Genomic DNA, 17,252 nt, shown 5'->3' with positions numbered 1-17,252 from the left:
GCAGAGCGGCAAGGAGAATGACTGGGGGGCGGAGCCAGAGGGGGAGCTATATGGACAGCTCTTGCTGTGTGCTCTCCTTGCCTTTCCCTGTGGGGGAGAATATTTCCCACAAGTAATGGATGACGCCGTGGACCGGACACACCAATGTTGGAGAAATGGGGTTTAGTGTCCCTTTAACCCTACTCTAAATTTCAAATAAGCAGTAGATTTTTTTCAGGCAAATTTATTTTTTTCTCCCATTTTCCGGCCCCTGTATCATGTGACAGACATCAGCCAATCACAGACTAGTATATGTATAACCTATGAGCTTATGCACATTCTTGTTCCCCAGAAAGTGTGAATATAAAAAGACTGAGCAAAATTTGATAATGGAAGTGAATTGGAAAGTGTCTTAAAACTGCACACTCTATCTGAATCATTAAAGTGTATTTTGACTTGATTGTCCCTTTAAGTTGTTTTTATACCTTAATATCCCTAAAAAAATATTCATAATGATGAGAATGGGTAAATGTCTGTAGCTATGAAAGCAATGTTTTACAACACTCACCAGTAAGATCTCATTGTCCTCTTCAATTTTCCCTTTCCATTCATATCTAAAAAAAGAGAAGCTGGAATTTTAAGATAGGCAAATACTTGACACTAAAAGCACAAACACAGTATTATTAAAGGGATAGAAAGGGCAGTGCATAGATGCATTTTATATTTAAATAGAGGCACATTACCGAGATGCTCTTCACTTAAAGGGACATACATTCATGATTCAGACAGAACATACCATTTTAAAAAAAGTTTCCACTATACTTCTATTATTAAATTTGCTTTGTTCTCATGTTATTCTTTGTTGAAGAGATATCTATATAGGTAGTGTGCACACGTGTGAAACACTACAGGACAGGAAATAGTGCTGCCATCTACTGCTCTTGCTAATGTATACCATTAGTACTACATGACAGGAAATAGTGCTGCCATCTAGTGCTCTTGCTAATGTATACCATTAGTACTACATAACAGGAAATAGTGCTGCCCTCTAGTGCTCTTGCTAATGTATAACATTAGTACTACATGATAGGAAACAGTGCTGCCATCTAGTGCTCTTGCAAATGTATAACATTAGTACTACATGACAGGAAATAGTTCTGCCATCTAGTGCTCTTGCTAATGTATACCATTAGTACTACATAACAGGAAATAGTGCTGTCCTCTAGTGCTTTTGCTAATGTATAATATTAGTACTACATGACAGGAAATAGTGCTGCCATCTAGTGCTTTTGCTAATGTATAACATTAGTACTACATGACAGGAAATAGTGCTGCCATCTAGTGCTTTTGCTAATGTATAACATTAGTACTACATGACAGTAAATAGTGCTGCCATCTAGTGCTCTTGCTAATGAATAACATTAGTACTACATGATAAGAAATAGTGCTGCCATCTAGTGCTCTTGCTAATGTATAACATTAGTACTACATGACAGGAAATAGTGCTGCCATCTAGTGCTCTTGCTAATGTATAACATTAGTACTACATGACATGAAATAGTGCTGTTATCTAGTGCTCTTGCTAATGTATAACATTAGTACTACATGATAGGAAATAGTGCTGCCATCTAGTGCTCTTGCTAATGTATAACATTAGTACTACATGACAGGAAATAGTGCTGCCATCTAGTGCTCTTGTTAATGTATAACATTAGTACTACATAACAGGAAATAGTGCTGCCCTCTAGTGCTCTTGCTAATGTATAACATTAGTACTACATGACAGTAAATAGTGCTGCCATCTAGTGCTCTTGCTAATGTATAACATTAGTACTACATGACAGGAAATAGTGCTGCCATCTAGTGCTTTTGCTAATGTATAACATTAGTACTACATGACAGGAAATAGTGCTGCATTGTCTTTTTATCATGTATTTGTTCATTATGCAAATCTGTATTTACTGGTCCTATACTTCTTTTAACAGAGCAGATGAATTAAAATGACAAAAACAAAACGAAAAAAAAAGTTCTCAGAGACATAAAACAAAGTAAACAAACAAAATTCCAGGTTTCAGATCTCTCTAAATGAACATTTGAACCTTAAAGGGACACTAAACCCAAATTTTTTCTTTCTTGATTCAGATAGAGCAGCAATTTTAAGCAACTTTATTTACTCCTATTATCAGTTTTTCTTCTTTCTCTTGCTATCTTTACTTAAAAAGCAGGAACATGATGCATAAGAGCCGGCCCATTTTTGGTTGAGAACCTGGGTTATGCTTGCTTATTGGTGGGTAAATGAAAGCCTCAAATAAGAAAGCGCTATCCAGGGTGCTGAACCTAAAATGGGCTGGCTGCTAAGATTTACATTTCTGCTTTTAAAATAAAGATAGCAAGAGAACGAAGAAAATGTGATAATAGGAGTAAATTAGAAAGTTGCTTAAAATTTCAAGCTTTATCTGATTCATGAAATAATAAATTTGGGTTCAGTGTCCCTTTAAACTCTGCATTTAAGCTCAATTAGAAAATCCCTGTAGTATAAAAGTCTGTAAGGCATGATAATAACACGTGCATCTTACATGGATGTGATCTGCGGTATGAGATTTACACAGGCTGCAAGTTTCTTCTCCACTAGACCCCTGGATAAGACAAAAACAAAATATACACAATATGAGAATCTGTCTATAACAAAGCTATTAATATAATATGTTCTGTACGATGCCTCTAGTTTGTATACAAACAACTAATTCATTAACACAAAAATAAAAGTAGCACAATCATGTCTTGGGGTCAGATCTTTCTTTCACTCCTCACATTCAGTCCTTGGCTAAAGCCTGCCGCTTCCACCTTAAAAACATCTCTAAAATTAGACACTTCCATACACAAGACACAACTAAGATTTTAATCCACTCTCTTATTCTTTCCCGCCTCAACTATTGCAACTCTATCCTCTCTGGTCTCCCTACCTGCTGCCTAGCTCTTTTACAATCCATAATGAATGCTTCTGCCAGACTCATCTTCCTTACACGTCGCTCTTCATCTGCTGCACCTCTCTGCCAATCTCTTCACTGGCTTCCTCTTGCCTCTAGGATCAAACACAAAACTCTCACTCTTACATACAAAGCCCTCAACTGCATTGCTCCCCCCTATATCTCAAACCTTGTCTCCAGATACTCTCCTTCCGTCCCCTTCGCTCTGCTCATGACCTCCTACTCTCCTCCTCTCTTGTCACCTCATCACACTCCCGTTTACAGGACTTCTCCAGACTGGCTCCCATCTTGTGGGACTCTCTGCCTCGCTCCACAAGACTCTCCCCTAGTTTTGAAAGCTTCAAGCGCTCCCTAAAGACTCTACTGTTCAGGGATGCATACAACCTACGCTAACCTTACTTTATACCAGTTCCTCTCCTCCATTGCTATCCCCTGAACCCCCTTAGCATGTAAGCTTAAGAGTCCAGCTGTTTGTAGATCACCTTCTCAAGAGCTGACTACAACAGTGCAACTCTTGGCAGGGCCCTCTACCCTATAATTGTTTTGTTCTACTCCGCCTTTGTTAACAGCGCTGCGGAATCTGTTGGCGCTCTACAAATAACCGATAATAATAATAATAATAATATATATATATATATTGTTCCTAGGGTATCCTTTGTTGAAGAGATAACTAGGTAGGCATCTGTAGCACTATATGGCAGGAAGCAGTGCTGCCATCGAGTGCTCTTGCAAATAGATAACATTTTTGCAAAACTGCTGCCATATTGTGCTTCTGACGCGTGCACGCTCCTGAGCTCACATCCCGGCTTTTCAACAAAAGAGAAGAAAGAAAATGTAATAATAGAAGTCAATTAGAAAGTTGTTCAAATGTGCCTGCTCTATCTGAATCATGACAGAAAAAGGTTTCATGTCCCTTTAATGGTTGGTTACAACGTCCCAATGCTATCCGTGTAAAGCCTGTAATCATATACAAAAGGCAAGGTCTAACCTCTCAGGACCAGCAGTGCTCTGCGGTTCCCCAGTGGCACTTTAACTATGTGTTTAGAGCATGTAATGTTATCACTATTATGTCCCTTTAATGGTTGGTTACAACGTCCCAATGCTATCTGTGTAAACCCTGTAATCATATACAAAAGGCAAGGTCTAACCTCTCAGGACCAGCAGTGCTCTGCGGTTCCCCAGTGGCACTTTAACTATGTGTTTAGAGCATGTAATGTTATCACTATTATGTCCCTTTAATGGTTGGCTACAATGTCACAATGCTATCTGTGTAAAGCCTGTAATCATATACAAAAGGCAAGGTCTAACCTCTCAGGACCAGCAGTGCTCTGCGGTTCCCCAGTGGCACTTTAACTATGTGTTTAGAGCATGTAATGTTATCACTATCATGTCCCTTTAATGGTTGGCTACAACAAATAGAGTCATAATGCTATCTGTGTAAAGCCTGTAATCATATACAAAAGGCAAGGTCTAACCTCTCAGGACCAGCAGTGCTCTGCGGTTCCCCAGTGGCACTTTAACTAAGTGTTTAGAGCATGTAATGTTATCACTATTATGTCCCTTTAATGGTTGGCTACAACAAATAGAGTCCCAATGCTATCCGTGTAAAGCCTATAATCATATACAAAAGGCAAGGTCTAACCTGTTGGTCTGAAGGAGAAATCTATTGGGCTAAGTATAATTCCCCTGCTTCTATGTGGGTAAAACGACATTACAGAGATACAACTAGGGATTGGAATAGAAAAAAGTCACAGGCCATTATATTGTTAAAATGACATGCATTAGAGCAGACATCCACAAATTTGTCCCTCCAGAGGTGATATGCTGGCTGAGCATCATGGGAAATGTAGTTCCAAACACCTCTGGAGGGCCAAGTTTGAGGATGTCTGCATTAGAACGTGTCCTCTTATCACTAGAGACACTGCAACAATATGTGTTTAACCCCCTCAAAGTGGTTTAACACATACTTAAAGAGCTGCAGAGCACTGCTGTTTCCAGCTTTGTAGCTAGTGCTGGTGATTGGATCAGCGGCAGTTTCCACTCAGGACCAGCGATGCTCTGCGGTTCCCCAGTGGCACTTTAACTATGTGTTTAGAGCATGTAATGTTATCACTTTTATGGCCCTTTAACTTTGAGGTATGAGGAGGGGATGTAGACATTTTTCTGTTACAACACTACACTAAATGGATTTTTAAATAAGATAGATTATCCCCATATAGCCTTAAAGGGACACTCAAGTCAAACTTAAACTTTCATGATTCAGATAGAGCATGCAATTTTAAGCAACTTTCTAATTTACTCCTATTATCACATTTTCTTTGTTCTCTTGGTATCTTTATTTGAATTTGAGCTTAGGAGCCGGCCCATTTTTGGTTCAGAACCTGGGCAGCACTTGCCGATTGGTGGCTACATTTAGACACCAATCAGAAAGTGCTACCCAGGTGCTGAACCAAAAATGGGCCGGATCCTAAATTTACATTCTTGCTTTTTCACATAAAGATACCAAGAGAACAAAGAAAAATTGATAATAGGAGTACATTAGAAAGTTGCCTAAAATTGCTGCTCTATCTGAATCGTGAAAGTTTAATTTTGACTAGACTGTTCCTTTAATGAAGAAATACTCTTAAGCCAATTAATGTAAATTATATGCGTATCTGGTAAATTACGGTTTAAAATATCACAAAAAAACACAAATAGCAGGCGCATATTGTCACATACACCACACGTAGATGCGAGTTTGCATTTCAGAACTCTGCCAGTTGCTATTAAAAGTAGACAGTAAACATATTGAGATCACGTTGAGATATAAAATGTTTAAAGGGACATTAAAGGGTCAGTAAACAGAAGACTTTGTTTATTAGAAAAAAATTCCCAGTCGTATATTCTAAACTCCGCCCTCTATGACACAATCTAATGTTTTTGTTTTTCTATCCGCCCCTTGACACGCCCCCTGACCATGCTAATGAGCGCGCTCATGAAACTCATGGAAATAAAGGCACTGAGCAACAACGGAAAAAAATGAAAATACCGGTATAAGGTACAATGCAGTATGTGCTTTATCCAGTTACATATTTTTCTTCCTATCTGGTACAATCTTTTTTTCTTATACAGCCTAGCATACATATTCTGCATGAAAAAATAGTGAATCATTGCTACACATTCTTATTTCTGTTTCATTAATCAGATAGGTGCATATCTTAATTGACTGCACTAAATTAACTGTTAATTTAAACTATTGATTGCAAAAGCGGCAATCCGTTGTTTACCTCACTGACAGTCAGTTTGACAGCTGAGGGAAAGAGTAACAAAGTGCGCATGCGCAGAATCCGATTTATTTTTTATAATGACGGAGCGCGCTCAATAGAACGCAATGGCGCGATTGGTAACGCAGTGATAGGCAGAACAGACAAAAGGTTAGTAAGAAGAAGCGCTGGGCGGGCTGTCTAATTGCAAATAAAAGAAATTATGAGGGTAAAATATAAAGATTAATAGAAAACGTTTTAAAAAAAAAAGCTGCTTATAAATATAATTAAACAAGATATTTTTGATTAAAGAATTAAAATATTAATGTTTACTGTCCCTTTAAACTGCTGGGTACAACTACAGTAAGCACGGTTATTGTTTCCCCCCCTGTACCTACCGCTCTCTTTGAAAGGGACAGTCAAGTCCAAAATAAACTTTCATGATTCAGATAGGGCATGCAATTTTAAACAACTTTCCAATTTACTTTTATCACCAATTTTGCTTTGTTCTCTTGGTATTCTTAGTTGAAAGCTAAACCTAGGCGGTTCATATGCTAATTTCTTAGACCTCGAAGGCCGCTTCTGCAGTTGACAGTTTTTCACCACTAGAGGGCGTTAGTGCTTGTATTTCATATAAATAACATTGAGCTCATGCTCATCAATTTACCAAGGAGTAAGCACTGATTGGCTAAAATGCAAGTCTGTCAAAATAACTGAAATAAGGCGGCAGTTTGCAGAGGATTAGATACAAGGTAATCACAGAGGTAAAAAGTGTATTAATATAACTGTGTTGGTTATGCAAAAGTAAGGAATGGGTAATTAAGGGATTATCTTTTAAAACAACAAAAATTCTGGTGTTGACCGTCCCTTTAAAGCCATTCTCTTATTTTAACTGATTACAGAATCTAGCTGGTAAATGCATTTTATACTGGGGGCCGCCATCTTGTAGCATATTGTTGCATTCTGTGATAGAGCTTCACTAACTGCTACTTGTAAAGGGTTAAAATAAGGGTTAAAATAAGAGAACAACACTGAAAACAGCTGCAGGTACATCAGGAAAACCAATACCATGGTGAGTAGTAACCATTCTCTTGTAGTTGTACTCAGCAGTTTAATGTCCCTTTAAAGTGATGGTAAATTTCAGACTTTAAGAATGTTGCAATGAAAAACAAAATTTCTGCTTACCTGATAAAAAAAATTCTTTCCGGGCATGGAGAGTCCACGACTTCATTCCAATTACTAGTGGGATATTCACCTCCTGGCCAGCAGGAGGAGGCAAAGAGCACCCAAGCAAAGCTGTTAAAGGGGCATTCCAGTCAAAATATAAATGCACATAGATTTATTGCATCTTTAAATGGAAACATATTTTCAATATACCTGTATTGGCAAAAATGCTTCTATTAAGAGTTATCACTGTTTTAGTGTTAACATTTTTCTGTGCATGTGAAGCCCAGCTAGATATTTTCACTGCACCCACTTTTTAAATAATAAAGCTGCTCAGATAATCAGTGGGGCTCATGTCAGCAATTAACAAATGGAGTCATTACCAGATGGTACAAGCACCTTAGGCTCTCCGAAGAAGTGTTGTGTTTAAAATGCTGGTGCACGGTGCATATACAAATACACTTTTGAAACAGCTATAGCTTTTATTAGAAGCATTTTTGCTAATGCATGTATATTACAAAATTGCTTCTGTTCAATACCGAAATGCACCCATGTGGTTTCCAATTTTGGCTGGAATATCCCTTTAAGTGTAACTTACCTTACCCATAATTCCCAGTCATTCAACCGAAGGAAAATGGAAAAAGTTGAAACACAAGGTAAAAGAGGTGCCTGAGGTTTACTCAAAAAAACTGCCGATATAAAATTAAAAAGAGGGCGGGGTCGTGGATTCTCCATGCCCGGAAAGAAAGAAATGTATCAGGTAAGCATACATTTTGTTTTCTTTCCTATGGCATGGAGAGTCCACAACTTCATTCCAATTACTAGTGGGAACCAATACCCAAGCTAGAGGACACAGATTGAAAAGGGAGGGAGACCAAGATAGGCGGACCTAAACAGAAGGCACCACCGCTTGAAGAACCTTTCTCCCAAAAGAGGCCTCAGCCGAGGCAAAAGTATCAAATTTGTAGAATTTGTAAAAAGTATGCAAAGAGGACCATGTTGCCGCCTTGCAAATCTGCTCCACAGAAGCTTCATTTTTGAAAGCCCAGGATGAGGAGACAGTCCTAGTGGAATGAGCCGTAATTCTCTCAGGAGGCTGCTGTCCAGCTGTCTCATAAGCTAAATGGGTAACACTTCTTAACCAGAAGGAAAGGGTAGAAGTGGCCTTCTGACCTTTACGCTTGCCAGAAAAAAACACAAATAGGGCAGAACATTAACAAAAATCTTAAGTTGCTTGAAAGAAAAATTTAAGCACGCACAACGTCAAGGTTATGCAACAGACGTTCTTTCTGAGAAGAAGGAATAGGACAAAAAGAAGGAACAACAATTTCGTGATTAATGTTTCGATCTGACACAACCTTAGGGAGAAACCCCAACTTAATACGAGGACCGCCTTATCTGCATGAAAAACAAGGTACGTGGAATCACATTCCAGAGCCGAAAGCTCAGACACTCTGCGAGCAGAAGAAATAGCACAAAGAAACAAAACCTTCCTAGATAACAATTTAATATCAACAGAATGCTTCGGCTCAAACGGAGCCTGCTGCAAAACTTTAAGAACAAGGTTAAGACTCCAAGGAGTAGCAACAGATTTAAACACAGGCCTGATTCTGACCAGGGCCCAAACAAAAGCTAAATCAGCCAGGCGTTTGTGAAAAAGAATAGACAGTGCAGATAGCTGAACCTTCAGAGTACTGACTGACAACCCTTTCTCCAGATCATCCTGAAGAAAGGAAAAAATATGGGAATCCTCACCCGGCTCTAGGAGAAACCCTTAGATTTGCACCAATAAAGGTATTTACGCCATACCTTATGGTAAATCCTGCGAGTAACAGGTTTACGAGCCTGAAGCATAGTATCAATGACCGCCTCATAAAAACTATGTATAGACAAAATTAGGCGTTCAAACTCCAAGCAGTCAGCTTCAGAGAATCTAGATTTGGATGGAGAAATGGACCCTGAAATAGAAAGTCCTTCCTCAGAAGTAACCTCCAAGGTTGAAGAGATGACATCCTCACCAGATCCGCAAACCAGATCCTGCAAGGCCATGTAGGAGCTATTAGAATTACAGATGCTCTCTCCTGTTTGATACAAACAATGACTTGTGGAAGGAGAGCAAACGGAGGAAACAGGTATGCCAGTAAGAAGATCCATGCTAGAGCGTCTATCAGAGCGGCATGAGGGTCTTTGGATCTTGAACCGTACCTTGGAAGCTTGTCGTTTTGACGAGAAGCAATCAGATCCAACTCCGTATCCTCCCACCTGACGGTTATCTTTGAGAACACTTCCGGATGGAGAGCCCACTCCCCGGGATGAAAAGTCTGTCTGTTTAGAAAATCCGTCTCCCAGTTGTCCACTCCTGGAATATGGATGGCCGATAGGAAACAATTGTGAGCTTTCGCCCACAGCAGAATGCGTGTCACCTCCTTCATGGCCAAGGAACTCCGAGTTCCCCCCTGATGGTTAATGTAAGCCACTGAGCTGATGTTGTCCGACTGGAATTTGCTAAACCGGACTAAAGATAATTGAGGCCAAGCTGTCAAGGCATTGAAGATTGCTCTCAACTCCAAGATGTTTATGGGAAGAGAAGACTACTCGCGAGTCCACAGGCCCTGAGCTTTTAGAAAGCCCCAAACTGCTCCCAGCTTTACAGGCTGGCGTCTGTAGTCACAATCACCCAGGAAGGTCTCAGGAAGCAAGTGCCCCTAGACAGATGTTCCTGTGAAATCCACCACGAGAGAGAGAGTCTCTTGTTAGGAGATCCAGATCTATCCTCTGCGATAGATCTAAATGGTCTCTGTTCCATTGACTGAGCATGCATAACTGCAGAGGTCTCAGATGGAACCGAGCAAAGGGAATGATGTTCATGGAAGCAACCATCAGGCCAATCGCCTCCATGCATTGAGCCACTGATGGACGAATAGCAGACTGGAGAGAAAGGCACGAAGCATGAAGTTTAGATTTTCTGACATCCATCAGGAAAATCGACTTGGATAGGGAATCTATGATAGTCCCTAAGAAACACACACTTGTAGCTGGAGCAAGGTAACTCTTTTCCAGAATCAATTTCCACTCGTCGATACGTAGGTAAGACAACAACATCTCTGTATAAGATTTTGCTAGTTGAAAAGATGACGCCTGAACCAAGATGTCGTATAGGTAAGGTGCCACCGCAATTCCCTGAGATCTGATCATCACCAAAAGAGCCCCCAGAACCTTTGTGAATATTCTGGGAGTCGTGGCAAGACTAAACGGAAGTGCAACTGTAGATGCTTGTCCAAAAAAGCGAACCTCAGAAACTGGTGATGATCCTTGTGAATGGGAACATGAAGTTGTGCATCCTTCAGGTCTGTGGCCGTCATGAACTGACCTTCCAGATCAAATGGAAGAATGGAACGAATAGTTTCCATCTTGAAGGACGGAACGCTGAGGAATTTGTTGAGGCATTTTAGGTCTAGGATGGGACGGAAAGTTCCCTCCTTTTTGGAAACCATAAAGAGATTTAAATAGAATCCTTGACCCTGTTCCACTACAGCAGTGATTTTCAACCTTTTTTTTGCTGTGGCACACTTTTTTACATTAAAAAATCCTGCGGCACACCACCATCCCAAAATTTTACAAAATAACACATTGTAGCTTAATACAATATATATATATATATATATATATATATATATATACACACAAACATACATACATACACACACACTGTACTGTGCTGTCATGCCATGCCTCCTATAAACTATACATGACATATTGACATTCATTCACAAACAATCATAATGATTGCCTGTGAATGAATGTCAATATGTCATGGTTGTAAATTACGCCTGATGAGCCTGTCACATACCTCCCAATATTTTAAAATTTGAAAGAGGGACACCCCCGCACTGGGAAAAGTCCCCCCCCCATCAATCATCATCTCACTTAAAATAAAAAAAACAGCCCAGAATAAAAAAACAAGCAAAATTTAAAAAATATGTCACATTGTTGTCAGTCGGCCGCGGCACACCTGAGGATCTCTCACGGCACACTAGTGTGCCACGGCACACTGGTTGAAAAACACTGCTCTACAGGAACTGGAACAATTACTCCTAGGGAGGATGGGTCCTCTACGCAGTTTAAGAAGGCCTCCCTCTTTACCAGGTTTGTGGATAGTCTTGACAGGAGAAATCTGCCCCTTGGAGGGCAAGACTTGAATCCTATTCTGTAACCCTGGGATACTATGTCCACAGCCCACAGATCTGGGACATCGCGTATCCAAGCTTACTGAAAAAGAGAAAGCCTGCCCCCACTTGATCCAAAATTGGATCGGGGGCGGTCCCTTCATGCTGATTTAGAATCAGTGGAATACTTCTTGTTTTGCTTCCCCTTATTCCAAGGCTGACTGGACCACAAAGAGGTCTTGGATTGCTCTGGTTTGGAAGAAGAGGAGGAAGACTTCAGTCCTTTAAAGTTACGAAAGGAGCGAAAATTAGAATTCTGGCAACCCTTAAGTCTATTCTTCTTGTCCTTAGGTAGGAAAGATACCTTTCCACCTGTAATTTCAGAAATGATTTCCGCCAGACCAGGAACAAATAAAGTTTTACCTTTATAAAGGTAAAGACAAAAGCTTGGCTTTTGAAGTTACATCAGCCATCCAGGATTTTAACCACAGAGCTCTGCGAGCTAGAACAGTGAATCTAGACATCTTAGCTCCCAGTCTAATTACTTACATGTTAACATTGCAGATAAAGGTATTGGCCAGTTTAAGAGCTTTGATCCTATCTTGGATCTCCACTAACGTAGTCTGTTCTGATATCAGATCAGATAAGGCATCACACCAATAAGATGCTGCTCCCGCAACTGTAGCAATACTTGCCGCTGGTTGCCACTGTAATCCTTGATGAATGTACATCTTCTTTAAGTAAACCTCTAGCTTCTTATCCATGGGATCCTTAAAGGAACAACTATCCTCTATAGGAATATATAGGAATGGTAGTTCTTTTATCTAGAGTAGAGATAGCTCCTTCTACTTTAGGCACAGTGAGCCATGAGTCACGAATGGAGTCAGCAACAGGAAACATCTTTTTAAAAACAGGGGAAGGGGAAAAAGGAACCCCTGGTTATCCCATTCCTGAGCTATAATTTCAGACATCTTGTCTGGAACAGGAAAAACATCCACAGATGAGGGAGAATCATAAACTCTATTAAGTTTAGTGGACTTTTTAGGGTTGACAGCAACCAAAGGTTCGGAGTCGTCCAAAGTAGCTAGAACCTCCTTCAGAATCAACCAGAGATGTTCAAGCTTGAATCTGAAATTAACTTCCCCTGATTCTGAAGAATTTTCCCCCATCATGTCAGAGTCTGAGATCTCACCTTCAGAAGCTACTGAAGTATCCTCCTCATCAGACATTTGGGAACGGTTGACCAGTGCAGATTTAGAGGGGTCAGAAACCCTACTAGTAGAAATATGTTTAGATTTCCTCTTACGCTTACCCGAAGTAGGGAAAGCAGATAAAGCTGCAGACACAGCAGAAGTTATCTGCGCAGCAAAATCTCCTGGTAAATAAACACCCCCAGGAGGTTTAGAGGAACCGCAGGACACTGCATGTGAAACTATCAGAGCTTGAGACGTCTGAGGAGAAAGCTGAGGCATATTCTGAACAGCATTGTCCTGAGAGACATATGGCTCAGAAGGGAATAATTTATCTTTAAATTTTCAAAGTCTTAGCTAAGCAAGTAGAGCAAAATTGCACAGGAGGTACAACCTGAGCCTCCAGACAAAGCAAATATTTGTCGAAAGCAATGGATGAACTTTGGTCTGAGTTCATTTTAATTATATATATATATAAAAAATATGTGAATTATCTAACACCCGTACGGTATTAATAGTCAAACACCTCTTAGCATTAAAAAAAAACAAACTTCCTCACACCTCTATACCTCAGGCTAAGCGGAGGAGTCTTACCACACTGAGGCCGAAATTGCAGTATAAAACAGCAAGGGTTATCCGCTTATATCAGATCCTCTGTCAGAGTAGGTTTTCAGAGTTGGAAAGCTCAGCAATAAAATCGAAGCCAGTACAGAGATATGCGACAAGATCGCAAGATATCTAACTGGCTCCGCTCCACATATTTAAGACGGAAGGGAGGTGGCTCACGTGATGGGACTAAAAAAGAAAACTGCGTCACTGAAAAAGCGCCCGCCTTTCTGTCCGACCTAAGAAGAAACTTTAGTACTCCGCTCTACATCAAGAATGATCCTTTTAAATAAGTTAGGCACAGTGTGCCTCCTAATAAACCCTTCAGCCAGTCTCTCCAAAACACTAAGGGTCAAAATGATTAACCCCTTAAAGGGACAGTCAAGTCCCAAAAAAACTTTCATGATTCAAATAGGGCATGTCATTTTAAACAACTTCCCAATTTACTTTTATCAACAATTTTTCTTTGTTCTCTTGGTATTCTTAGTTGAATGCTAAACCTAGGAGGTTCATATGCCAATTTCTTAGACCTTAAAGGCCGCCTCTAATCAAGACAGTTTTTCACCACTAGAGGGCATTAGTTCATGTGTTTCACATAGATAACATTGAGCTCACGCACGGGAATTTACCGAGGAGTGAGCACTGATTGGCTAAAATGCAAGTCTATCAAATGAACTTTAATAAGGGGGCAGTCTGCAGAGGCTTAGATACAAGGTAATTACAGAGGTAAAACTTGTATTATTATACATGTGTTTGTTATGCAAAACTGAGGAATGTGAAATAAAGGGATTATACATCTTTTTAAACAACAAAAATTCTGGTGTTGACTGTCCCTTTAACGATTGTCCCCCATCAAGAATCACATATGTCAGTGCCTGCCAAACTGCCCAACTGTGAACCTAACTATAAAGTCTTGTCCCAGGATCCATTACAGGAATTAACCTCCAAAGTCCTGCCCTTCAATACCTAGAAGGCAAATGCACTGACCTGTGGATCCAGCTGCAGGGCAGGAACAGCTTCTTAGGTGTGATAGACTCTCCACTCTCTATCAGGGACCTAATAGAAAAAGAAAGAACAGAGTAACCAACCCTGGCTTTCTTTGAAGGGGTAGCAATAATGTTAGAAATAAAGCAAAGACAACCTTGCCACTTTTTAACTGCTAATAGCGACCATTACTCTTACTAAAGAGATTGACATGGACACAGCATAGCCCCAATCCTTGCTTGCAGGGAAAAGTACCCATAAAAGGATTAAATATCTTCAGACACCATCTTCACACATCCTCCATTGAATGACTAGGGATTACGGGTAAGGGAAGTTACACTTAACAGCTTTGCTATAGTGCTTTTTGCCTCCTCCTGCTGGCCAGGAGTTGAATATCCCACTAGTAATTGGAATAAAGTCGTGGACTCTCCATGCCATAGAAAAGAAAATATATTAGTGTACAAACAAAACTGCATAATTATTTTTTCCTCATTTCCTCTTTTGGCTGGGCTGTGACATAGAGAGCAGTCACACCCACTCTCTAAATAGGCTTTCAAAGGGCTGGGCTTCAAGAGTGTCATATGACACACACAATGATTGGATGTTTATAGGAATTGTCAAAAAAAAAGTTCATCCCAGTGGCCTGGCATAAGATTGTAATAGAAGTATTACTATACGCACAGATCAATTAGACTATATTCCCCCTTTGAAAAAAACAGAATTTATGCTTACCTGATAAATTACTTTCTCCAACGGTGTGTCCGGTCCACGGCGTCATCCTTACTTGTGGGATATTCTCTTCCCCAACAGGAAATGGCAAAGAGCCCAGCAAAGCTGGTCACATGATCCCTCCTAGGCTCCGCCTTCCCCAGTCATTCGACCGACGTAAAGGAGGAATATGCATAGGAGAAATCATATGATACCGTGGTGACTGTAGTTAGAGAAAATAATTCATCAGACCTGATTAAAAAACCAGGGCGGGCCGTGGACCGGACACACCGTTGGAGAAAGTAATTTATCAGGTAAGCATAAATTCTGTTTTCTCCAACATAGGTGTGTCCGGTCCACGGCGTCATCCTTACTTGTGGGAACCAATACCAAAGCTTTAGGACACGGATGATGGGAGGGAGCAAATCAGGTCACCTAGATGGAAGGCACCACGGCTTGCAAAACCTTTCTCCCAAAAATAGCCTCCGAAGAAGCAAAAGTATCAAATTTGTAAAATTTGGTAAAAGTGTGCAGTGAAGACCAAGTCGCTGCCTTACATATCTGATCAACAGAAGCCTCGTTCTTGAAGGCCCATGTGGAAGCCACGGCCCTCGTGGAGTGAGCTGTGATTCTCTCAGGAGGCTGCCGTCCGGCAGTCTCATAAGCCAATCGGATGATGCTTTTAAGCCAAAAAGAGAGAGAGGTAGAAGTTGCTTTTTGACCTCTCCTTTTACCAGAATAAACAACAAACAAGGAAGATGTTTGTCTGAAATCCTTTGTAGCCTCTAAATAGAATTTTAGAGCACGAACTACATCCAAATTGTGCAATAAACGTTCCTTCTTTGAAACTGGATTCGGACACAAAGAAGGCACAACTATCTCCTGGTTAATATTTTTGTTAGAAACAACTTTCGGAAGAAAACCAGGTTTAGTACGCAAAACCACCTTATCTGCATGGAACACCAGATAAGGAGGAGAACACTGCAGAGCAGATAACTCTGAAACTCTTCTTGCAGAAGAAATTGCAACCAAAAACAAAACTTTCCAAGATAATAACTTGATATCTATGGAATGTAAGGGTTCAAACGGAATCCCCTGAAGAACTGAAAGAACTAAATTGAGACTCCAAGGAGGAGTCAAAGGTTTGTAAACAGGCTTGATTCTAACCAGAGCCTGAACAAAAGCTTGAACATCTGGCACAGCCGCCAGCTATTTGTGAAGTAAAACAGATAAAGCAGAAATCTGTCCCTTCAAAGAACTTGCAGATAATCCTTTCTCCAAACCCTCTTGTAGAAAGGATAGAATCTTAGGAATTTTTATCTTGTTCCATGGGAATCCTTTAGATTCGCACCAACAGATATATTTTTTCCATATTTTATGGTAGATTTTTCTAGTTACAGGCTTTCTAGCCTGAATAAGAGTATCAATGACAGAATCTGAGAACCCACGCTTTGATAAAATCAAGCGTTCAATCTCCAAGCAGTCAGTTGGAGTGAGGCCAGATTCGGATGTTCGAACGGACCTTGAACAAGAAGGTCCTGTCTCAAAGGTAGCCTCCATGGTGGAGCCGATGACATATTCACCAGGTCTGCATACCAAGTCCTGCGTGGCCACGCAGGAGCTATCAAGATCACCGATACCCTCTCCTGTTTGATCCTGGCTACCAGCCTGGGAATGAGAGGAAACGGTGGGAACACATAAGCTAGGTTGAAGGTCCAAGGCGCTACTAGTGCATCCACTAGAGTCGCCTTGGGATCCCTGGATCTGGACCCGTAGCAAGGAACCTTGAAGTTCTGACGAGACGCCATCAGATCCACGTCTGGAATGCCCCATAATTGAGTTATTTGGGCAAAGATTTCCGGATGGAGTTCCCACTCCCCCGGATGAAATGTCTGACGACTCAGAAAATCCGCTTCCCAATTTTCCACTCCTGGGATGTGGATTGCAGACAAGTGGCAGGAGTGATTCTCTGCCCATTGAATTATTTTGGTCACTTCTTCCATCGCAAGGGAACTCCTTGTTCCCCCCTGATGGTTGACATATGCAACAGTCGTCATGTTGTCTGATTGAAACCTTATGAATTTGGCCTTTGCTAGCTGAGGCCAAGCCTTGAGAGCATTGAATATCGCTCTCAGTTCCAGAATGTTTATCGGTAGAAGAGATTCTTCCCGAGACCAAAGACCCTGAGCTTTCAGGGGTTCCCAGACCGCGCCCCAGCCCACCAGA

At 40.7% G+C, this 17,252-nt stretch overlaps 1 protein-coding gene across 4 annotated transcripts in view; it reads right to left on the bottom strand.

The window, feature by feature from the left end:
• Positions 1 to 547: 547 nt before the first annotated feature.
• The window catches only part of CUTA (cutA divalent cation tolerance homolog), a gene marked incomplete at its 3' end in the record, with an annotated part of 56,331 nt that continues 39,626 nt past the window's right edge, over positions 548 to 17,252 (bottom strand). For all 4 annotated transcript variants that reach the window (XM_053689139.1, XM_053689136.1, XM_053689137.1 and 1 more), the window contains 2 exon segments: positions 548 to 593; positions 2,556 to 2,615. In XM_053689139.1, the coding sequence (XP_053545114.1) occupies positions 548 to 593; positions 2,556 to 2,615 (106 nt within the window).

This window comes from Bombina bombina, chromosome 7 (assembly GCF_027579735.1).
Source record: "Bombina bombina isolate aBomBom1 chromosome 7, aBomBom1.pri, whole genome shotgun sequence".
Classification (NCBI taxonomy): domain Eukaryota; kingdom Metazoa; phylum Chordata; class Amphibia; order Anura; family Bombinatoridae; genus Bombina; species Bombina bombina.
Note: the sequence above shows the minus strand (reverse complement) of the source record. Positions and strands in the feature narration are given on the sequence as shown.